This window comes from Mytilus galloprovincialis, chromosome 11, assembly GCF_965363235.1.
Source record: "Mytilus galloprovincialis chromosome 11, xbMytGall1.hap1.1, whole genome shotgun sequence".
Lineage (NCBI taxonomy): Eukaryota > Metazoa > Mollusca > Bivalvia > Mytilida > Mytilidae > Mytilus > Mytilus galloprovincialis.
Genome location: NC_134848.1, coordinates 8,705,941 through 8,731,480, shown reverse-complemented (window position 1 = coordinate 8,731,480; position 25,540 = coordinate 8,705,941). Strand labels below are relative to the sequence as shown.

The window sequence follows — 25,540 nt, the reverse complement described above, 5'->3', positions numbered from 1 at the left end:
ACAATGTCTCCGTAATTTTAAAACATACAGTTTAAAAAACTTATTAAGATGCTAATGTAATAGGGAAAACATGTTTAAGAGAATAATTTCCTAACAAACTGTCATTAGTTTATATCTTAATGGTAGAAAACGCACCTTTCTATTTTTCTGTTATGTGTGTTCCCTTTTCTATTTTTATTTTTATCAAATTGAATGTATAACAGTCTGTTAAGAACCATCATTTATATTCTTGGAATAGCTCAATCATATTGCATATAAAGACGCTGTTTCGAAATCGCTATTAGTGACGTTTTGTTTGCCATTTAGCGCAGTAATAACGAGTAAGTATGTAGTTTCCAACCAAGTACAACGACAAATAGCAACACATATACTCTAGAACCAACTTTGATGCGAAGTACATACATGGGTCATCTGTAGACGTCCAGATTGTTTTCCCTATGAAATAATTTTGATTGTTAAAAACGGATACAATCTGCGTTTATGTATGTGTATATCTAATCAACAATGATTGGTTGCATAAGTTAATTTCTCTATATTATAACAATTTATAAAAAAAATATAATCTGCTAGATTTACATAGACATACATACCGACTTATCAGTTAAACATGAATTGTATTCCTCGCTGAAGATAATATAATCCCCAGATTCATACCCGGTACATGAATCACGTCCTAGATAGACATCCCCTGCATTGAAACCTTGGAATTGCTGCTTCAAAGGTCTTATATAAAGCCGAATGTACCAATTACTTTCTTGGCAGTTAACATCAACATAGTTTTCATAAGATGTATCTGTAATATACGTTACTTTCTATTTTTTCTCCTTCGTACCAATAAATGTTTAAATTGTTGTTGTTGAATATTGCTTGTCATAAGTCTTTTTTGAAAACTTTTTATTTTATAATATGTAAGTTTTGCCGAATATGATTTATATTATATAACGTTATTTTTGTTCTTGAATTATTTTTCCAGTGCAATTAGAGTAGATGGTCTAAATTTATGAATAACTTGTCAAAATGTAGTTTAGTTCATGCTTTAATAAAAAATATTCTAAAAAGTATGGATTATCAGGTTTGTTTCATGCTCCGAGTTAGTCAGACTTTGCATAAAATTTGCATGGAAAATATTATTTTGTGTGATATAAAGAAAACTATACCATTGAAATTTAAGATAAAATATGATAAGATAGCTCTTATAAGATTCTTTCAGAAAAGAAAATAAACATTAAGGGTCAATGACTGTGTATTCTGCATCAAACTACTGCTTTGGAGCATTATCATCTTTTTTATATTTATGCACTAATAATTTATGTTATGAATTTGAATTTATTTTAGGTATTTTTGACATATAGCTCTTCAACGGTTTCGGTACTTATCCATCGTCGGACTTCAAATGTTTGGCTTTGGGCGTTCACGATGAAGGTAAATCCAGAAAAGCGCTCCGGACACAAGAAATTATAAAACGTGTTGTTTTCATTTTTTATGCATTCAATATCAGTGCTCAATAAACGATTAGGATTTTAACAATTTTAGGCGTTTTCATAGTTTTTGGCTAATAATATCAAACACTAACAATTTTAGTTAGCAGTAAACATGTCTACATTCTTTTTCATTTAAACATATTAAATAGCTATGCATTTTCCAAAATCGATTTCTCTGTAAATATAGACAAATATTTACATGTTTGTGTTCAATTAAAGAAGAACGAAAAAGAAAAAAAAAAAGATTTGTTTTTATAAAAAGTCACAGAGAATAAGTCACTATACAATTTTTTTTTTAAATTATTGCTGTGACCTATATTTTGTTACTTCTCAATTAAATTTTGTTCTTTTCATGAAAAGGATTTTTTCATTATATAACTATCTTTGGACAAGCAATTTATTGTTTTAAAATGAACATACTGTATGCCCTTATATTTTTACAGCTCCTTTTTTCGCTTGTAAGAGCTGTCTACATATTCCATTATCATGATCAATAGTTCTATTTCTTTTACTGGTCACTTTGGTCTCTTGTGGAGAGTTGTCTCATTGGCAATCATACCACATCTTCTTTTTTATATTTAAAAAAATCTATTTGGTATCGTTAATATTAATTTACATATAAGTGTTGTTGGTGTTGTTGATGTTGAAGGTCTTGTTAAAATTGAGGTCCACCAGCGTCTTAATGTGGAAGTAGCTGAAATGAAAATACGTTTTTACCTATTGTAATGAAAGTTTTTTTTATCTCGTTCTATCGCAACAGCACATTCGAAAATAATGCATAGGAATGGTTAAAAATCTGATCGTATATTCTCAAATACTTCAATTTGCCTTTTTAGATAATTTTCATTAGCAAAGATAGAGTAGAATGGTGGAAAAATATTAATTGTTCAAAATCAAAATCAATTCTTTTCTAGTCTTTATTGACTCTATTTGTCTGGGTTTTTTTTCTGTTTTTGGCCAGGCGTTGTCTGTTTTATTTTAATTTGTGAGTTTGACTGTCTCTTTTGTTTCTTTCGTCCCTCTTTTAAACAACTGGTTACAATATGGATATTCAGTGTTATCAAAGATTTCATATTTAAACTGATATTTATCGTCATTTGGTAAATGAAGATATATAGACAATAATTGTTTAGTGTCTTTAAATATCAGATGTATTTGTACGAGGCTAGGACACAAGGTGTGTGCGAGCTGTTAGCGAGCTACTACGCCTGTTTCGAGTCGAGTTCAAATACAGCTGATATTTAAAGACATTAAACAGTCATTGTCTTTATCCTGCAATTAATTCTGTATAATATTTGTGTTTTGAAAATAACAAAAAAAGACTTGTTTTGCATTTATTTCGATTTGAAGTCCCTGGAGGCCCGTGTAGTAATACAAGTTAGTAATCACACATTCAGCTGGAGACGGTTTCGCAAAAAAAGAATCTCGAATGGTCAACCATTATACATCGCTTAAGGTGAATATTTATCTATTTTAACATAACAACTAATTTCATCAGTAAAAAACATTGTCCAATTTGAAACAGGATTGTATGAGTTGTCTCACGCTTCAGACTCGACATTCACTAAACATGCATGCTGAAATTGACATGGGTGTCTTTGTGTCACAATCATACACATTCGATAGTTGTCATCGTAGATAAGACTGCTGTTCATGTGTGTATGTTATCAGAAAATTGGTGTGATTCTTATTGCTCTAAAGAAATGTTTGAAAACAAACAGAACTTATAAAAGGTATCGTTAATTTGCAATTAATACGTCATGGGAATGCCACTACAATAAACATTCTGATAGTCACGCAGGCTCATACAATACTCAGGCCGGCAGTGGGCGGAGTTTTAAACCAATATCTGTATAGAATAAAGATACAGCATAGCGATATCTATAGGGCTGTATCTGTATAGTAGGACATCCAATTGCTGGACAAATATATATACAAACCTTTTTTTTAATTTTGATTTTTGATCGTAAACATTTACTTACATATTGTTGTATCTGTTCGTTTCGTCTTTGTCCACCAGGGATCAGCGGTCCTGGCTGAAAACAAAATATAAAATTTTCTGATATTGAAAATTAGTCTGAAAGATCTGTATAGATATCGATTTTTACATACAAAAAAAAACCAACATGTTTTACACTAAAACACTATTCCATACGTCAATGTAACACATTGCTGAATAAACACTTGTGTAAATGATCAAAATATACTGAAGTACGGTATATGTCTAACGACAATGGGTTGATTTCTTTAACGCTGGAAACAATACACGAAGCGAATGAAATTGTGTCATAAACTCATTTAAGAAGTGAAATCAAAATTGAAATGCGGAATACGTCAAAAGACAACAACTCGACCAAAGAGGAGACAACAGCCGAAATTTACAAAAATGTCCTCAACGCAGCAAGATAATCCCGGATGCGGTTATGGTTCTTATCAGGTCCCTAAATAAAATTGAGACTTGTTTTGTAAAAATTTTAAACAGAAATTTTTGCAGAATTCCCGAATAAACCTTTCATAAAAATTCTATTAAAACTATTGAGTATGTTTAATTAGATGCTCGTTATGTAAAAATACATTCCTTGGTTTTCTTAACAGTTTGTCTTTATATTTCAAGAGAATAAGAATTATTCGATAAAAATGTTAATAAATGAGTGATTCTAGTTTGGTCTCGATATATATAATTGATCACCTGTATTTGCCCTCGACTAGTCCAGAGTCGGGACAGAACAGCTTACTTCGAATTTATACCCCAAAAAATGAAGATTTTAAGCGTAAAGATTGTGTAAAGGTGTTGTTATTATATTCACTAGAACACACCCGCGAAATCGCGGGCATTCAGAGCGAAGTTAAAAGTATGTAAAGTGTTGTTTGAAGTTTTATACCTCCTCCTTCATTTCCAAAATTCTTTGGTTTTCTATCAATTTCAATATGAACATACATTTAGTATGTTATGAACATTTAAGTAAGGAGCCTGTAGTTCAGTGGTTGTCGTTTGTTTGTGTGTTACATATGTGTTTTTCGTTCCTTTTTTGTACTTAAATAAGGCCGCTAGTTTTCTCGTTTCAATTTTTTTACATCGTCATTTCGGGACCTTTTAAAGCTGAGTATGCGGTATGGGCTTTGCTCGTTGTTGAAGGCCGTACGGTGACCTATAGTCGTTAATTTCTGTGTCATTTTGGTCTCTTGTGGAGAGTTGTCTCAACATGGCAATCATACCACATCTTTTTTATGGGCCAAGTGAGCTTTTCTCATCACTTTGCGTCCGTCGTCCGTCGTCGTCCGTCGTCGTCTGTTAACTTTTACAAAAATCTTCTTCTCTGAAACTACTGGGCCAAATTAAACCAAACTTGGCCACAATCATCATTAGGGTATCTAGTTTAAAAATATGTGGCGTGACCCGGCCAACCAACCAAGATGGCCGCCATGGCTAAAATAGAACATAGGGGTAAAATGCAGTTTTGGGCTTAAAACTCAAAAAACCAAAGCATTTAGAGCAAATCTGACTCGAGTAAAATTGTATATCAGGTCAAGATCTATCTGCCCCGAAATTTTCAGATGAATCGGACAACCCGTTGTTTGGTTGCTGCCCCTGAATTGGTAATTTTAAGGAAATTTTGCTGTTTTTGGTTATTGTCTTGAATATTATTATAGATAGAGATAAACTGTAAACAGCAATAATGTTCAACAAAGTAAGATTTACAAATAAGACAACATGACCGAAATGGTCAATTGACCCCCTAAGGAGTTATTGTCCTTTATAGTCAATTTTCAACAATTTTTATAAAATTTGTAAATTTTTACTAACATTTTCTACTGAAACTACTGGGCCAAGTTCATTATAGATAGAGATAATTGTAAACAGCAAGGATGTTCAGTAAAGTGAGTGGTACAAACACATCACCATCACCAAAATACAATTTTGTCATGAATCCTCTAGTTTTTGTAATCAATGAATTTTGTAAAATATTTAATGAATGGAGAATTTCAGAAAAGGTATCAAAAGTTCACATGAATAATTTTTAGCGCTTATCTGTATATTACTATATAAATAAAGTGTATTTACTTTCAATTCTTAGTTTAGTAATCGATCCATGGTGGTCAATTGACATAGTATACAGACCCTCTCCATTTAATAAACTCTGAACAGAATTAAAATACACTTTATTCGTACTATTTGTTTGTTCAAAGTATACAGAAAAACGCAAACCGGAAGTATAATCTGACTTAAAATTTCGTCCAATGACGGGACAATATCCGGATGCCTTTTTTCTCGTTTTTCTCCCAAAATAACTCAATCTGAATAATCATATGAATGGATGACAAATGCGACTATGCACTGTACATATAGGACACAGAGTCGTGTTGATTAATTTATTGTGGAAAGAAGAGAAGCGACACCAAAAATGAGGTCTTCTCGTTTAATAGTATAGATATTTTTGATGAATGTGTGTACACTTAGTCAATATAAAACTATTTTTATCAAATTGTATAACAACTACAAGTTTGTCCAAGATGATGCCAAATTCTTAAAATTCAAAAACTTGACATATTTGGAAGATTAATCTCATGCAAAAATATGATAACTTAAGTCAATCAAAGAACCACTTCAAGTAAAATGTATTGGCACGGATTACTATATATTATATGAAAATTAAGCCAATTTCAATCTCAAATAATTTGTATTTCCAAAACCGAACAATGACAACGGTTGCAAATATAGATACTTTAGAAATATAAATTTAAGACGTAAGCAGTGTCTGATGTGTTTTTCTGTTTGATTTTCAAATTTCCTTTCACAAAGTTCTGTTGAATTCTTCATTTGAGAAACACAATTTACAGAGTTACTTCCCCTCGCAAAACACTTTGACCTGGAGTGACATAAAACATCCCCTTTAAGGGATATTTTGGAATCTCATATTACTAGACTGCTTTATTTACTGCAGTCGTTCATACGCTTGTTCGGACATGCATATATCTATATGTTGTGTATAACTTATCAGTCGTTTTGTTTTCTTTTCCATCTTTCATGTATCATAATAGAAAAAAGGTGTGGTATGAGTGCCAATAAGACAACTCTCCTTTCAAGTCGCAATTTATGAAAGTAAATCATCATAGGTCAAGGTACGATTTCAACACGGAGCATTGGCTCACACCATACAGCTAGCTATAAAGGGACCAACAATTACTTGTTAAAAACCATTTAAACGGTTACAGCATGATTATATTATGATTCCATCAATAAGCAGTTTTCAGTTTGGTAGAGATCATTTTAAATAAAGGCAACAGTAGCATACCGCTGTTCAAAATTCATAAATCGATAGAGAGAAAAAAATCCGGGTTACTAACTAAAACTGAGGGAAACGTATCAAATATAAGAGAACTACGACACAACAGAGACACAACAACGTGATATTTTCTATTACGTGTCGGTAACATTAACTTACAAGAGGGTGGTGTTGGTGTTGAAGATGTTGTAAAATCTGACGTCCACCAACGTCTTAAAGTGGAAGCTAAAGTACGATGGTGTATCATGCTAAAATGCGATGGTTGTTTGTTTGCTAAAGTAAGATGGTATAGCAAGCTAAAGTGCGTTGGAACAATAGGGTAATGTTTAAGAGCTAAAACATTAGAGTACATAGATGTTAAAAACAAGTCTTTCCACAAATGCGCTGAAGCTAAAGTATAACATATGTTGTAATAGGCTTTGTGATTTACCGGTATGCTTAATCGTATCTAGACTTAAAGGTTTGACCACGTAATACAGGTAAATAATGTTATATTTTAAACTTTAATTTAAGTGTGAGAAACGGCGGTGTTCGCCAAGCTTTATCCTTTTTCGTAGTGAATTACATGTTATCATTTCCTTCAATGAAAACACTGATGTTTTAGTCCGCAATTTATAACGTACGCTTGAAACAATGTTACTTTTAAACCGACATTACATTTCACTAAAAGCTAACTACAACACCAACAATGATTTTAATGTATTCTTTCACTTCCAATAAAAGCAAGTAAAGGATATTACAGGATGTGTATGCAAATAATAGTTTGTGTCTAAAAGTAAAATTGTTGACTACAGGATGCAAGCCCCTTTTCCAGCATAAAACAAACACATTTGCTTCAGACGACAAATCACGGTCAGATTAAATAACTGAGTCATTGAATTATTCTGGTTTATTTAAAAAAAAATCAATATTTGTTATTCATCCACCGGAGCGTTCAGTTTTAGTTTGTTTATACGAATGTTAATCAACTTCAGGATCCAAATATGTTTCTTACGTTTATATTTTCGCGAACCATCGGACTTAAGCATACGGAGGCAACGTACTTTAGCGTATACCATCGCACTTCAGCGTGACCATCATACTTTAGCGCACAATCGCACTTAAGAGTCCGACATATATATACTAGTATATATAAATCAATTGTTTTACTTATGTAAACTTCACTGATAAAAATATATAATAATCAGAGAACGATTTCTCATGTTCACAACAAAATATTTGAATGGACCTATTTTTTTAATTTGCAATTTTTGATCATAATAAAATTGAGAATGGAAATTGGGAATGTATCAAAGAGACAACAACCCGACCATAGAAAATACAACAGCAGAAGGTCACCATCAGGTCTTCAATGTAACGAGAAATTCCCGCACCCTGAGGCGTCCTTCAGCTGGCCACTAAACAAATATATACTAGTTTAGTGATAATGAACGCCATACTAATTTCCAAATTGTACACAAGAAACTAAAATTAAAATAATACAAGACTAACAAGACCAGAGGCTCCTGACTTGGGACAGGCGCAAATACGCGGCGGGGTTAAGCATGTTTATGAGATCTCAACCCTCCCCTATACCTCTAGCCAATGTAGAAAAGTAAACGCATAACAAAACGTACATTTAAATTTTAATTCAAGACAGGTTCGAGTCTGATGTCAGAAGATGTAACCAACGAAAATAAACAAAATGACAATTATACATAAATAACAACAGACTACTAGCAGTTAACTGACATGCCAGCTCCAGACTTCAATTAAACTATTCAAAGATTATAAGTCCATCATATGAATATCAGGCACAATCCATAAGCATTTACTTACATATTGTTGTGTCTGTTGTTTTTGGATTTGTCCACCAGCGACCTGCAGTGCTGGCTGAAAACAAAATATAAAACCTTCTAATGTTTGAATTTAGTTTGAAAGACCTGTATGAATATCGATTTAGATGTTAACATATGAATAACAAACAATAACACGTTTTACCACTGTCGTATGGAACTGGAGATAAAGGATACAACAGATACAGTTTAGTCTGCCTCATACCTTGACTTGCATCTAGCGATTTACATTGAGGGCCGGTTAAAAAAAATAATGACAAAGAGATGATTACAGATTCCCAATTGTGAACTTTCCATTTCTATGTAGCAACATACCAGCAGCGCCTACATAAACGTATATATATATATCCCAGTTGATACGATATTCCCGGGCTTGTATCTCCTATAATGATTTCCTTGATAGAAGATTGCTGCTCACAAGAAAGCTATTAAACAAAAGGTGTAAAAGAAATTATCCCTTCGTAAATTTTACGGACGTCATCACGAGTTGGTTGACCGTTATAGAATATACGCTTCACGCATGAAATCGGTTATGTTTCTGATGTCAAAACTACAATACCATTCCCCTTTCAGGAATGTGACCTACCGAACTATTTAACGAATTTGTAATAAAATGAGCAACACGACGGGTACCACATATGGAACAGGATCTGTTTACCCTTCCGAAACACCTGATACTATCCAAGTTTTTGGTTGGGTTAGTGTTGATTAGTCTTAAGTTTTCTATGTTGTTTCATGTGTCCTATTATTTGTCGGTTTGTCTTTTTCTTTTTTTAGCCATAATCATTTTTTTTTTAGATCTATCAGTTTGAGTGTCCCTCTTGTATCTTTCATTTCTCTTTTATTATGTTTTATGATAAATATGATAACTTAAGTCAATCAAAGAACCACTTCAAGTAAAATGTATTGGCACGGATTACTATATATTATATGAAAATTAAGCCAATTTCAATCTCAAGTAATTTGTATTTCCAAAACCGAACAATGACAACGGTTGCAAATATAGATACTTTAGAAATATAAATTTAAGACGTAAGCAGTGTCTGATAGGTCAAGGTACGATTTCAACACGGAGCATTGGCTCACACCATACAGCTAGCTATAAAGGGACCAACAATTACTTGTTAAAAACCATTTAAACGGTTACAGCATGATTATATTATGATTCCATCAATAAGCAGTTTTCAGTTTGGTAGAGATCATTTTAAATAAAGGCAACAGTAGCATACCGCTGTTCAAAATTCATAAATCGATAGAGAGAAAAAAATCCGGGTTACTAACTAAAACTGAGGGAAACGTATCAAATATAAGAGAACTACGGCACAACAGAGACACAACAACGTGATATTTTCTATTACGTGTCGGTAACATTAACTTACAAGAGGGTGGTGTTGGTGTTGAAGATGTTGTAAAATCTGACGTCCACCAACGTCTTAAAGTGGAAGCTAAAGTACGATGGTGTATCATGCTAAAATGCGATGGTTGTTTGTTTGCTAAAGTCAGATGGTATAGAAAGCTAAAGTGCGTTGGAACAATAGGGTAATGTTTAAGAGCTAAAACATTAGAGTACATAGATGTTAAAAACAAGTCTTTCTGCAAATGCGCTGAAGCTAAAGTATAACATATGTTGTAATAGGCTTTGTGATTTACCGGTATGCTTAATCGTATCTAGATTTAAAGGTTTGACCACGTAATTCAGGTAAATAATGTTATTTTTTAAACTTTAATTTAAGTGTGAGAAACGGCGGTGTTCGCCAAGCTTTATCCTTTTTCGTAGCGAATTACATGTTATCATTTCCTTCAATGAAAACACGGATGTTTTAGTCAGCAATTTATAACGTTCGATTGAAACAATGTTACTTTTAAACCGACATTACATTTCACTAAAAGCTAACTACAACACCAACAATGATTTTAATGTATTCTTTCACTTCCAATAAAAGCAAGTAAAGGATATTACAGGATGTGTATGCAAATAATATTTTGTATCTAAAAGTAAAATTGTTGACTGCAGGATACAAGCCCCTTTTCCAGCATAAAACAAAAACATTTGCTTCAGACCACAAATCACGGTCAGGGTTTAAATAACTGAGTCATTGAATTATTTTGGTTTATTTTTAAAAAAATCAATATTTGTAATTCATCCACCGGAGCGTTCAGTTTTAGTTTGTTTATACGAATGTTAATAACTTCAGGATCCAAATATGTTTCTTACGTTTATATTTTCGCGAACCATCGGACTTAAGCATACGGAGGCAACGTACTTTAGCGTATACCATCGCACTTCAGCGTGACCATCATACTTTAGCGCACAATCGCACTTAAGAGTCCGACATATATATACTAGTATATATAAATCAATTGTTTTACTAATGTAAACTTCACTGATAAAAATATATAATAATCAGAGAACGATTTCTCATGTTCACAACAAAATATTTGAATGGACCTATTTTTTTAATTTGCAATTTTTGATCATAATAAAATTGAGAATGGAAATTAGAAATGTATCAAAGAGACAACAACCCGACCATAGAAAATACAACAGCAGAAGGTCACCATCAGGTCTTCAATGTAACGAGAAATTCCCGCACCCTGAGGCGTCCTTCAGCTGGCCACTAAACAAATATATACTAGTTTAGTGATAATGAACGCCATACTAATTTCCAAATTGTTCACAAGAAACTAAAATTAAAATAATACAAGACTAACAAGTCCAGAGGCTCCTGACTTGGGACAGGCGCAAATATGCGGCGGGGTTAAACATGTTTATGAGATCTCAACCCTCCCCCTATACCTCTTGCCAATGTAGAAAAGTAAACGCATAACAAAAAGTACATTTAAATTTTAATTCAAGACAGGTTCGAGTCTGATGTCAGAAGATGTAACCAACGAAAATAAACAAAATGACAATTATACATAAATAACAACAGACTACTAGCAGTTAACTGACATGCCAGCTCCAGACATCAATTAAACTGATTCAAAATTATGAGTCCATCATATGAATATCAGGCACAATCCATAAGCATTTACTTACATATTGTTGTGTCTGTTGTTTTTGGATTTGTCCACCAGCGACCTGCAGTGCTGGCTGAAAACAAAATATAAAACCTTCTAATGTTTGAATTTAGTTTGAAAGACCTATATGAATATCGATTTAGATTTTAACATATGAATAACAAACAATAACACGTTTTACCACTGTCGTATGGAACTGGAGATAAAGGATACAACAGATACAGTTTAGTCTGCCTCATACCTTGACTTGCATCTAGCGATTTACATTGATGGCCGGTTAAAAAAAATAATGACAAAGAGATGATTACAGATTCCCAATTGTGAACTTTCCATTTCTATGTAGCAACATACCAGCAGCGCCTACATAAAAGTATATATATATATCCCAATTGATACGATATTCCCGGGCTTGTATCTCCTATAATGATTTCCTTGATAGAAGATTGCTGCTAACAAGAAAGCTATTAAACAAAAGGTGTAAAAGAAATTATCCCTTCGTAAATTTTACAGACGTCATCACGAGTTGGTTGACCGTTATAGAATATACGATTCACGCATGAAATCGGTTTGTTTATGATGTCAAAACTACAATACCATTCCCCTTTCAGGAATGTGACCTACCGAACTATTTAACGAATTTGTAATAAAATGAGCAACACGACGGGTACCACATATGGAACAGGATCTGTTTACCCTTCCGAAACACCTGATACTATCCAAGTTTTTGGTTGGGTTAGTGTTGATTAGTCTTAAGTTTTCTCTGTTGTTTCATGTGTCCTATTATTTGTCGGTTTGTCTTTTTCTTTTTTTAGCCATAATCAGTTTTTTTTTTAGATCTATCAGTTTGAGTGTCCCTCTTGTATCTTTCATTTCTCTTTTATTATGTTTTATGATAAAACACTTTACCATACGTCAATGTTTTAAACACATTACTGTATAACATCACTTGTTCCATTGATCAAATCAAACTGATGTATGCGTAGTTTCTTTGACACTGGAGTAAGAAATGTACATGTATACACGAAAACAATGATATTGTGTCATTTACTTATATCAGAAGTAAAATTGAGGATTGAAACGGGAAATGTGAGAGAGAGACAACAACCTAACAAAAGAGCAGACAACAGCCGAAGATTACCAATGGCTTTTCAACGTAGCGAGAAAATCCAGGACCCGGAGATGGTGCTTAGCTGGCCCCTACATAAAATTGTGACTCGTTTTGATATATAATGAAGCAGAAATATTCCGCAGCTTTCCCGAATAAACTTTTTCATAAATTTCAGTTAAAACTATAGAGTATGTGTAATCAGATGCTCGTTATGTAAACATGCATTCTTTGGTTTTCCGTACAGAAGGTCTTTATCTTTCATGAGAATAAGAATTAATCGATAAAAATGTTAAGAACTGACTGTATAATAGGCTCGGTATATATAATTGATTAGCTGTATTTCCTTTGACTAGTCTAGACTCGGTACAAAACAGCTTACCTAGAATTTATACCAATAAAAAGAAAGATTTTAAGAGTAAAGCTTCTGTAAAGGCTTTGTTATAGCATTCGTATGTTTAATGGACGTTTGTTAAAGTTAGTCGATGTAAAAAACATCTTTATCAAATTGTAATATAACTGCCAGTCTATCCAAGATAAAGTCATTTTTTTTCTATGTTGAACGACATGACATATTTGGAATATTCATCAAATGTAGAAAATAAAATAACTTGAGAAATAAAAAAAATAAAAATTTGTAATCAAATTTAAAAAAATCACTCTTAGTACAATGTATTAGCACTTCGAAGATCGAAAGGGTTAATATATTTATTGAAAAAAACTGTGTAAACGATCGACCAAAGTACGTTTTCAGAGACAAAGAGGCCATGAAATGTCTATCACCTCTTTATGATAAGTATGTTGTTGTTCCTGCGAACAAAGCTTCAAATAATACTGTCTTTGTATGTACATCGTATTACTACTAATGTTTTGTAAAAGAATTAGGTATAAATGAGCAATCAAACAAAGACATATAATTTGACAAGAATGAGATTTTAGGAAATCATAAGTCCTTCATTTTTTTTTACATTGAACACCAAATCTGAGGACTTGCCTAGTTTGTATTGGATACATAAGCGACATAAAATTCCGTCCAAACCACGGCATATTGCTGGCTTATCTTCATATTCCACTTAAGAATTGTCCATTAAATTGACTAAAATTCTGTCAGCAGTGAAGAAGAGTCTTCAGATATACTGTTAAACTGTTTACTCGCGTAGTGGTATTAACCATATGCGGATTCGTAAAAATTCTAAAGAAATTCTAGACACTTTTAAATCTCGGTCTTTTTCTGAAATTATTTCTATCAAAACTTTTGATTTTTCAACCCTGTATACCACCATTACCCATGTGAAATTGAAAAATCGCCTGAAAGAAATAATCCACAATACCTTTCAACATAAAAATGGTGGCATACGCTATAAATTCAATTCTTTGGGATATCATAAGGCATAATTTGTAAATAGTGACAAACAAAAATGTAAAATATGCTACATAGAAGAACATGTGATCAGTATGCTGGAGTTTCTAATCAACAGCATATTTGTTGAGTTTGGAGGAAGACTTTTCCAATAAATTGTCGGCATTCCTATGGGAACAAACTGTGCGCCTCTTCTAGCCGACCTCTTCTTATTTTCATATGAATCGGATTTCCTTCAGGCACTTGTAAAAAAGAAGAGGATCAAAGAAGCCAGATTATTTAATTTAACTTTTAGATATATTGATGATGTTCTTTCCGTAAACAATCCGAAATTTTGATTGGGTTCCTTTAGTATATTCCCCAGAACTAAAATTAACGAAACAACAGACAGGGCTTCCGCCGCCTCATTTTTAGACTTATATCTCGATTTGACGTACACAGTCATCTCAGTACCAAAATATATGACAAACGAGACGATATTAATATTGAAATTTAAAAATTTCCCCACCTTAGAAGTAATATACCAACTTCACCTGCATATGGGATATATATATTTCCCAACTTATTCGATATTCAAGAGCTTGTAGCTCCTACTGAGACTTTACAAAACGTCATCAGTGTCTGAGCAGAAAGTAAATGAACCAGGGGTATGTCAAAGAACGTCTCGTCCTTTTTTCTAAAAAAAAGTTCATTAGAAGGTACCAAGACCTTGATGATAAATATTCCGTACCAACCTCACAAATAATACATGATGGTCTTGATGTATAGATTCTGCGTGTTTTTTTTTTTTTATCATATTAACAAGGTGTTATATTGTTCTTTCATTTGTCTTCGTTCTAAGATAAATATTACTTTAATTTACTGTTGGATTGTTTTGTGAGATATCCATTTAACGTGGCTCAGTACTTAAACATCCCGTCAATGTGTTTGTATAATCTTTCATTTTTTGCTAGTGTGTTTTGTATATGCGACATTTTGTATTTTCTTTGGTTTTTATAACGTGACTCAGTACTTTTAAATATTCCGTCAGTATGTTATTGTTCTATAATATGTCATTATGATATATTTCTATTATGAATTAGAAGATACGTTGAACCACAAACGTCAAAGTTCTTCAATCGCGTATTGGAATGAACTATTTGTGGGTTCTTATAAATTCAATAGACCCTTTGGACACTTTTAAATCTCGGTCTAATTCTGAAATTAATTCTTACATACTTTTGATTTGTTGACCCTCTTTGCTGGCATTGCCCATGTAAACTTTTAAAATTGTTTGTATTAACATTGAATGACAAATATATGTGACGTATAAAATTTTCTGACGTCAGACACGCGAATCGATGAATGTTTTTGCAGATAGATGTTTTTTTGTGTTCTGCTAAATTGTTCCTTTTAAAATTGTTACACAATGATGACTGCTGTACCCATATTTTGACTATTACAATTATTATGTCTGTTTAGTTCACGCATCATTTTAAATATAACGAACTTTGATGAGACTGCCAACAAATTGAGAGGTTTAGTGCTATAAAACCAGGTTTAAAGCACCATATTTTACATTTGAAAATGCCTTTACCAAGTCAGGAATATGACAGATCTTGTCAATTCGTTTTTTATGTGTTTTGTCACTTGATTTTGGCATGTGATTATGGACTTTCCGATTGGATTTTCCTCTGACTTCAGTATATTTGTGATTTTACTTGTTAAGCAGTTTTAAGTTTGGTAGAGCTCAATTTAAATTTTCTATTTAGTATCTTTAATATATAAAACTTACGTGGTGTTGGTGTTGAAGATGTTGTAAAAGTTGAAGACCACCAGCCTCTTAAAGTGGAAGTCGCTGAAACGAAAACATATATATTTGACATTCCTTTTAATTTCGTATTGACTCCATTTAAAAACAAGTTATGTTTATCTAGTTTTTTCAATTATTTCAACTTTGAACTGATATTCTATTGTCCGTCTGAATCGGGGACAATTTTGCAATTCTTAATTTTGTTTATCAAAAAATTGTTAATCAGTACTATAATTGTAATCAAAACAAACGTAAAACGGTTGAATATTTCATCTAACCGTTTCTAAATAAATAAGTTAATTAAGAATTATTGAATGAAATGTTTAATAATTCAAACGAACATGTACATGGAGTTTCAATTTTGATCAAACGTTTTATGTTCAATGAAGTTTCCAATGTTCTACACCTAAATGTTTCTAATGAACCGTTTAATTTCTAATTTCCATTTCCAATATTTAGGCCTGATATCTATGATGAGTTTATTCTTAATCATTAATAATGTTCTTACATAACGTCGTGTCAGTTCTTTTTGGCGATCTTGTCCACCAGGGGTTTGTGGTGCTGACTGAAAACAAAATAAATATTACACCTTCTTGAATTGGAGTTAATTAGTTTAAAAGACCTTTACACATGTCGATATCTATTTTCACATTTGAATTTAAAAAAAACCAATTGAATATAATTTATAATGAAAACCAACTAAACTACGGCAATGAAATACAATGCCCTATAAAATTGATAAAGTATATGTCAAATAAAGAGTATTCTAACAACTTTTTGTTATATTCTTTTTCTTTTACTTTTCTTAACAATATATTACTGCATAATTTGTTAGGACCTTTAGTTTGTTTTTTTATCAATCGGTTTGTTTTCTCTTTAGTCTTTTAAGTATTATACATGTTCCCTTGTTATGCAGTTTTTAGTTTGGTAGAGCTCAATTTGAATTTTTCAATTTAGCATCGTTAATATTAACTAACATATAGGTTTGTTTGTTGGTGGTGGTGTTGACGATGTTGTAAAAGTTGAGGTCCACCAGCGTCTTAAAGTGGAAGTCGCTGAAACGAAAAAAAAAATTTTGATATTCTAATTAATTTTGTATTGAATCCATTTAAACAACCAGTTATAGTATGTTTATCTAGTTTTTTCAAGCATTTCAACTTTGAACTGATATGTAAGTGTCTGTTGAAATTGGAGATAATTGTCCATTTTTTTTTTATTCTTACTTATTTATCAGTACAATAATTTTAGGCAAAACGATCGTAAAAAGGTCGATAATAACATCTAGCCTTTTCCTAATTACTTAATGAAGAGTTATTGATCGAAATATATAAAAAATCGATTTTAACATGGAATAAACATTTTGATCAAATGATTGATGTTAAATAGGGTTTGGAATGTTTTTCACTTGAATATGCCGAATTAACCTTTTTTCATTTCATATTTTATTATTTTTTATCGTAAATATTTACTAACATAACGTCGTGTGTGTTGTTTTTGGCGATGTTTTCCACCAGCGGTATGTGGCGTTGGCTGAAAAAAAATAGTAAACACTCTTACATTGGAGTTAATTAGTCTGAAAGAACTCTACACATATCGATATCAATTTTCACATTTGAATTAAAAACAATTGAAATGTATTTACATTAAAAACCAACAAAACTACGTCAATGAAATACATTGCCGTATTAATTTGATATAGCACATGGATACAGTATATGTCTAATACAGAGTATTCTTACACCCTTTTTTATTTTATTTTTATTTACGTAACAGTTTCTTTTTTGCATAATTTTTTTAATTTACCGACTGGTTAATTTCTCTTTAACGATAGCGTAAGTCTAACAAAAATTTTGATCAACCGATCCCATATTGTAAATTTTACGAAGTTTAATCAGAACCTCATCACCATACTTTTGTTTCAATTATTGTAGGTTTATATGTTTAAGATGAAAAGTAAATTTTCAATAAAAATGTTAACAATGGTTATCAATGTTACCAGGATTATGATTTAGTACGCCACACCCGCGTTTCGTCTACATAAGACTCATCAGTGACGCTTATATCAAAATATTTATAAAGCCAAACACAAAGTACAAAGTTGAAGAACATTGATGATCCAAAATTCCAAAAAGTTGTCCCAAATACGGCTTAGGTAATTTATGCCTTGGATAAGAAAATCCTAAGTTTGTCGAAAAATTCAAAGTTGTGTAAACAGGAAATTTTTAAAAATGACCACATTATTGATATTCATGTCAACACTGAAGTGTTGACTACTGGACTGGTGAAATGGCAGTTACTTCACCTCACTTGAAAAACAGCAAACTCATTTTGAGCATCAATATTACTGAAGAGGTTTGGTATATAATTCATCTTTTTAACAAATTAATAGAAAAGTAAACTCATCTCTAGTGAAAGCTATTTCATTGGCGATCACATCGTATCTTCTTTTTAATATTTACTGCAGGGTTTGTTACTTCTGATGTGTGGATGCAGTAGACTATTGCCTCGTGCCTGTATGCTTCTAGATTTGTACAGTTTTTACAGGGTTTTTGCTAGTTGGATAGATGTCTGCATTGTCTCTTGTGCAGAGTTGTCTCATTAACAACCATACCACATCTAATGTTTATAACATCTTTTTAAATAGTTAAAAAAATAAAACTACCATGTAACTTGGGTAAAAACATGAATTCAAAGTTGAATTATGAATTATGTTTCGGTTTCCCCTCGGAAAACAGTTTGAAATTGATCGTTGTTTAAACCTACAAATTGTCGTTGTTGGTGCTGCCGATATTATTAATCAGCCCTCTTAGATAATCTAGTGTCGGGTTGAAACAGCTTCTATCGAATTTAAATTTAATTACAGAAACTACCAGTAAATATACTATATAGATGAAGATATCTCAAGGATAATGGATTTATATCAATTTTGTATTTGAATATTTTTTTCTTGTTTTGAATCCATTCAAACCATTGAAAATGATTTTTATTTCCAGTATTATCAGGTATCTCATTTTTGAACACAATGATAGTGTATTGTCATTTGGAAGATGGGATTGCAATTTTTCAAAAGAAAACAAGTGAAATATTAACGTAAAAGTTGTGTAAATGGTTTGTCATAGTATTTACCTTTTTCATTGAACGTTTAGTTTTAATTTAGTTAAAGGAAAACCATCTTGATTATTCAAAAATTAATGTTATTATTAGAAGAATAATATAAATAGAGTAAAATATAGATTCTGAATTTATATGTGTAGGACTCGGAGGTGCGAAGGGGACGCTGACGTGCGATGGTTTCTTCGCTGAGGTACGATGGTTTACATATTGTGACGTTTTCATATACAATGTTTCATCGAATAAACCAGGATAGATTCGCAGGTAGGAAAATAAGATTTTGTAGATAAAAGTGTCATACGAACAAATGAAATAAAAAAAGTAACGACGGATTAAAGTTCCGAACAGGTTTGAGAAGTGATGGCGGATATTACAAGAATATTTAAAGCTATGCCAAAGCGGCAACACGATGAACTTGGTTTGCATATGATGTAACCAGTGTTCTGAAGAAGGCCACAAACGGTTTGTACGACAAATAACATGTCTTGATTTCAATATTAATTTTGACTTCTCTTCAAGTATGCTTTTCACGAATTTGAGTGGACAATTCAATCATGCAATAACTTACTAGCATTAGCAAATTGATTCGTAAAAATGCCATCGCTGCAACCTTATTTGATTGTGGTGACAATATTTAATTTAATTTGTACAACATGTTAGGCCGAAATTAACCTAACTGGTCCCTGTGTGTACTTCCCTATATTTATTTTATTCTCATCAGCTGCGAATCAGCTTATATCAGTTTTTTGTGGTAAGTGTGACAAGTTCTATTATCGCCTAAGATAAACCCCAGATTTTCGTGGGGTTTGCATTGCTTAGTCTACAGTATTCGATGGTGTTTCCGTTGTACAATTGTTTGTCTGTTTGTCTTTTTCTTTTTTAGCCATGGCTTTTTCAGAATTCTTTTAGTCTATGAGTTTGATTGTCACTCTAGCATCTTTCGCCCCTCTTATATAGACATACACGCAGGGAATATCATATTTTCTGACTCTATACGACTGCGTTATTATATAAGAGTTGGTTTATTTAGAATTAAATAAACAAAATCCAATGAAGACTTGATAGTCTTTGTTGTGAACTAAACAATAAAATATCTTTTAAATGCGAGGTTAGCCGCAACATTGGTCAATATTCAACCATTGAACTAATATGTTATTGTCATTCAAAAGTTAATGAGAGTCGTGTTACACTTAATAAACGTCAACGTTAGTCATTAGTAGAGAGTTTTCTCATTGGCAATCATTCCATATCTTCTTATGTTTGTTTTGTAGAGGGTAATTATAATGTTTATCACCTACAAAAAAGATAGAAATATCATCATTCCTATTCTAAATAAATTACTTAACTTCATGAACGTAAAATCACTTTAAATTGAATTGTATCATAATCAAAACAAAAGTACATGACTTTGTATTAATAGAGTTAAGATATGGATCAGAGGTTTTATGCTGAATAAGGTTCCAATGTTATACATAGAAATTTTTCGAATTTAGCGTTTTTAATTTCCAATTTGTGGACATAAATATCAGGGATGGGCACGATTACTGACAAATGTAATCGATTAATAATCGATTACATGAAGGATTTTTGTGCAATCGATTAATAATCGATTACTCAAATTTTAGTATGTAATCGATTACAATCGATTACTTTATCAAAAGTAATTACATTACTTTTCGATTACTGTCAATTTCATACTTCAACATTTCAACAAAAAATAACATGAGTAAAACACAATTATATTGCTCAACATTTGTATAGTGGAAATTAAAATGCATCATTCAAAGCATTGTTTCTAAATTATAAGTTAATAGCTATTTTTTAGATCAAATTTCTTGATGAAGATTAGAAATATTTAAAAAATTTGACTTTCAGCATAAATGAAAGATGTCATTGCATTGCAATAATCACTTATTCATAACTAATTGTTTTTCAAAAATTTAGCTTTCTTACTGAGTTATAAAAAAGAAGATGTGGTATGATTGCCAATGAGACAACTATCCACGAAAGACCAATATGACACAGACATTAACAACTATAGGTCACCGTACGGCCTTTAACAATGAGTAGGTTAGCTTTTTTGGTTTTTACTCCTAAAGAAAAAATAATTTTAGCATAGTTAATTATAATGTTTAAGGAAATATAAAAAAAAGTAGAATAATTAATTAGTTCAGCTAATTTTTAAGATCAAAATTTACTTTTATGATGACATGCATGATTTAAACCTTTTGTTTGGATAACCACCCTAATTACATATTATTTAACTGCCACTGGAGTACAATTTATAACCTGGGGCGAAATATTGTTAATTTCCTTCTTAATTAGACATAAGATCATTGAAATAAAAACAAAGTTTGTTTGTTATTGATTAGAAGACTTTGATCATCTCATTAGTTAAGGCAAGAATGTTGTTCTTCAATCAAATTATATACAAAATATATTTAAAGTGTCAAAGGGATACATGTATCTATTTCTAAAAAGAATAGCTATGCATTGCTTTTGGTTCATTGTTAAAAGGATTTTGTGTTCTTTTTCAATTTAATTTATATACATGTATATCATAACATTTAAGAAATCAACTGCTTATCTATTCTAAGCTTTAATTTCAACTCTGATTGGAAATGATGTTTTGAGGAAATTTAATACAAATAAGCTTACTACTTTTAAAAAATGTAGTACAGAACTTAACGAAAGACAGACACATTTCTTATTTAACAAATGTTTAAGATCTATTTTATTATTTCAAATCTATTTTCTTGTTTTAATATTAAAGCTCTTGAATTATTGACAAGCACATACATCCATTTGTTTCAAAAGCTAGATATAAAGTAAATTTAGGTAGGGGATCTGGTTGCTCATAATGCAGCTTGAGACAATAGATAGAAATAAGGCAGTTGCTTAACTCTCAAGTATTGTTGATGCATAATATGTTATCTGTACTACAAAGTGATAACATACATATTTTCCTCTGAAATAGGTTATTTTTCATCAAACTATTTTACTAAAGTAATCGAAATGTAATCGAAAAGTAATCGATGATTACATCCAATTTTTTGCTGTAATCGATTAAATTATGATTACATTTATTCGAAAATGTCTTCGATTACAGATTACTGTCGATTACTTGAAAAAATGTAATCAATTACAATCGATTACGATTACAGATTACGATTACCTCATCCCTGATAAATATTAACATACTATAACTTACTTAATGTGGGTTTTGTTGTTGTGTTGAGTGAACACAAAATATCACTCTATATCATTTTGAAGGTTGTATTATTAGTAGAAAAAAAAACTAAAAAGATTTCAGTATTAATGTTAACATATGAATAATAAACAATATCACTAAATGAATAGTAAAAAGTTCGGTAAACAATCAATACATAATCACTAATATATCAATGATAAATTTTATTTACTCCACATGCAGTATTTGCTAATATAAGTAGCTGCACAAATTTGAATTGATATTTTTTTTTAGGATGCCCTCCTGACATGATGAACGCTAAACGCAGTAAAATATGTCTAAACTTCATTTATTTTAATCACACATATCGTTACCTTAATGATACTCTTGCTTCAAACAATCATAAATTCTTAACTATACTGAAAAAAAATGACCAAAGGAAATACGCTTTATGTACAACAATAATAATTCTTTTTGTTTGGGATATCATTGATTACATACCACACATAATTTCATCACTATTATCTCTGCAATCATTATCGCCATCACACTGATAGTTTATGTTGATACAGCGTCCATTTCTACATTGAAATTGTGTGTATTGACATATCCTTACTGTAATCAAACCGAAATATACATTTATAGTCATACTGTATATAAACTGCAAATTCAGACATTGCAAATGAGTTATGAGGCTATGAAATAAAACCAAAAAACAAGACACTTGGAAAAGAAAAAAAATCTACAAATGAGGCAAGTAGGATTGACTTTTTTATAATAAGTTCACAAGTACGCATGCTGACAGTATCAGCTGACATCAGACCAGCTCAAATATCAAGTACAGACCACCAAGCTATTTCTTTAAAATTAGATGTTTATTCAAGTAATCGAGGAAAGGGCTACTTTAAAATGAATAATAGTATATTAGCTGACTTTCAATATCAAGAAATAATAAATAAATTGATTGATAAGTATGAGAATAAATTTAATAATGAAAATCTTCTTACTCAGTGGGACTTGTTTAAAATTGATACCAGAGACACTACAATTAAGTATTGTAAATCGAAAGCCAAAGAAAGAAAAAATAAAATAAAGGTTTTGGAAAGCGAAATTAAAGTTTAAAATGAAAGGTTAGATACACTACCTACAGACACAAATAATAATCTTTCTAATGAAATAAAACAATTAGAAAATGAACTAGACCATATATACTCATTAAAGGCAAAAGGGGCCCAAATTAGGTCAAGAATAAAATGGGTAGAGGAAGGTGAAAAAAATACAAAATTCTTCTTATCTTTAGAAAAACACAGGCAATAAAAAAAATCTATAAATAAGTTATTGTCCCAAAATGGGGAGGTAACTGTAGATCAAAGTGAAATTCTTAATATGAGTAAAGAGTATTACAAAGTTCTATACAAAAGCTCTAACCCTGAACTGAAATCTTAAAATCATATATTGAGGGTACAAACATAAATCATTCTTTGACATCTTCTGAAAGTAAACAGATAGATGGTAAATTAACACTAGAAGAGTTAACATCCTCCATTTTTAAAATGAAACTAAATAAAACACCTGGGAAAAACGGTTTAACGGTAGAGTTTTACAGACAATTTTGGCCAAAACTGAAGAACATAGTTTTGAAAGTTTCTAATACTTGTTATGATAAAGAATCTTTATCTAATACCCAAAAGATTGGGATTATATCATTAATTTATAAGAAAAATGACCCTCTGTCCCTGGATAATTACCGTCCAATAACTTTATTAAATATAGATGTGAAACTAATAACATATACTTTAGCACAAAGACTTAAAAAAATCTTACCATTAATAATCCATAGAGACCAAAAATGGATACATAACAAATCGCTATATAGGATTCAATGTGCGTCAAATTCAAGACATTATAGATTATTTTGAAAATTTTAATGTTGAAGGAGCTATATTATTTATCGACTTTTCTAAAGCATTTGATTCACTGGAATGGGATTTTATGTTGGAATCATTAAAGAAATTTGGGTTTAATGAATCATTTCAGAAGTGGGTTAAACCCCTATATTATGACATAAAAGGATGTATTTTAAATAATGGGTGGATTTCAGAAACCTTCAACATTGAGCGCGGAATTCGACAAGGATGTCCTTTAAGCGCTTTATTGTTTGTTTTATCAGTTGAATTACTCGCTTGCAGAATAAGAGACTCTAATGATATAAAAGGAATACAAATAAAAATTGATAAAAAAAACTCAGTCTAAAAATTTCACAATTAGCAGATGACACAACTCTTTTTTTTAAATCTAAAAATGAAATAAAGCATGCACTTAATATAATTGAAACCTTTGGATTGCTCTCTGGACATAAAAATGAATAGCCATGGATTGTATTACAATCTGGACAAAATTTCATTCAAAGAAATATATAATATTTTAATTAAATCTAATAAAGAGCTCCCAGTAGGATTTTGTGTATGGAAAAATCATTTCATTTTTGATAATGTTACTTATTTTATAAAGAAGAACCTTACTTTTACATTCCATTTTTTAAAAGATAATAGAATGAAAATGTTAAGATGGAAATTACTGCATAATATTACAGCAATTAATCATAATTTGCATCGTTGGAAAATATCTGATAATCCAAATTGTGTGATTTGTTCCAAATGTGATAACTATAATCATTTTTTCTTTGAATGTAAATGGGTAAAAAATTATTGGTCAATAATTTATGACATATTTATGTATTTTAATATAGATGAACATGTCTTCTGTCTTAAAAATCTTGTACTTGGATATAAAATTGAAGATATTGAATATAATCCAATTAATCATGGCATAACAATGATTTGTTTTGTGATTTATAAATGTTTTATTTATCAGAAAAGAGAACTAAATTTGTGAACATGTTGTCAGTTCTAAAAAATGAAATTGAAACACAAATGTTATATCATCCAGATAGTCTATTTTTGAGAAAAATTTCAGAGGAAAATATCAAAACTTTGATTATATATTTTTTTTAATGAGAATTAGACCTTGTATAAATACTACAGTATTTAAATAACAAAAAATCAATCAATTAATAATTTACAAATCAATCAAGATCAGGGTCAATAGCTCCTTTGATCTCTTCAATATATTTCATTCTTACTTACCTGAAATATTCGATTATTATAAGTTTAAAAATTTACACATTTGATAAGTGACTTGATCACGGTAATAAATTACTCACCATTTCATGAAATTATTTGTCAAGCCATGAGGTCAACCATGCTTGATCATTCTTGATCATTCTACTTTCGGTTAAACTAGTTTTATATAATCAAAACAAATGACGGGCAAAAATCCGGTTATTTTGTGTTCTTTTTT

General features: G+C 31.0%; 1 protein-coding gene across 1 annotated transcript in view; it reads right to left on the bottom strand.

Moving 5' to 3' along the window:
* LOC143052021 (uncharacterized) overlaps positions 1 to 25,540 on the bottom strand; it is a 208,533-nt gene that overhangs the window by 121,878 nt on the left and 61,115 nt on the right. The window contains exons 24-33 of the mRNA XM_076224995.1: positions 22,682 to 22,795; positions 17,353 to 17,409; positions 16,857 to 16,934; positions 16,388 to 16,444; positions 15,862 to 15,924; positions 11,642 to 11,695; positions 8,585 to 8,638; positions 3,464 to 3,517; positions 2,098 to 2,175; positions 591 to 793 (exon numbers count right to left, since the gene is read on the bottom strand). Coding sequence (XP_076081110.1) covers positions 591 to 793; positions 2,098 to 2,175; positions 3,464 to 3,517; positions 8,585 to 8,638; positions 11,642 to 11,695; positions 15,862 to 15,924; positions 16,388 to 16,444; positions 16,857 to 16,934; positions 17,353 to 17,409; positions 22,682 to 22,795 — 812 coding nt within the window. The remainder of the gene's footprint in view (positions 1 to 590; positions 794 to 2,097; positions 2,176 to 3,463; positions 3,518 to 8,584; positions 8,639 to 11,641; positions 11,696 to 15,861; positions 15,925 to 16,387; positions 16,445 to 16,856; positions 16,935 to 17,352; positions 17,410 to 22,681; positions 22,796 to 25,540) is intronic.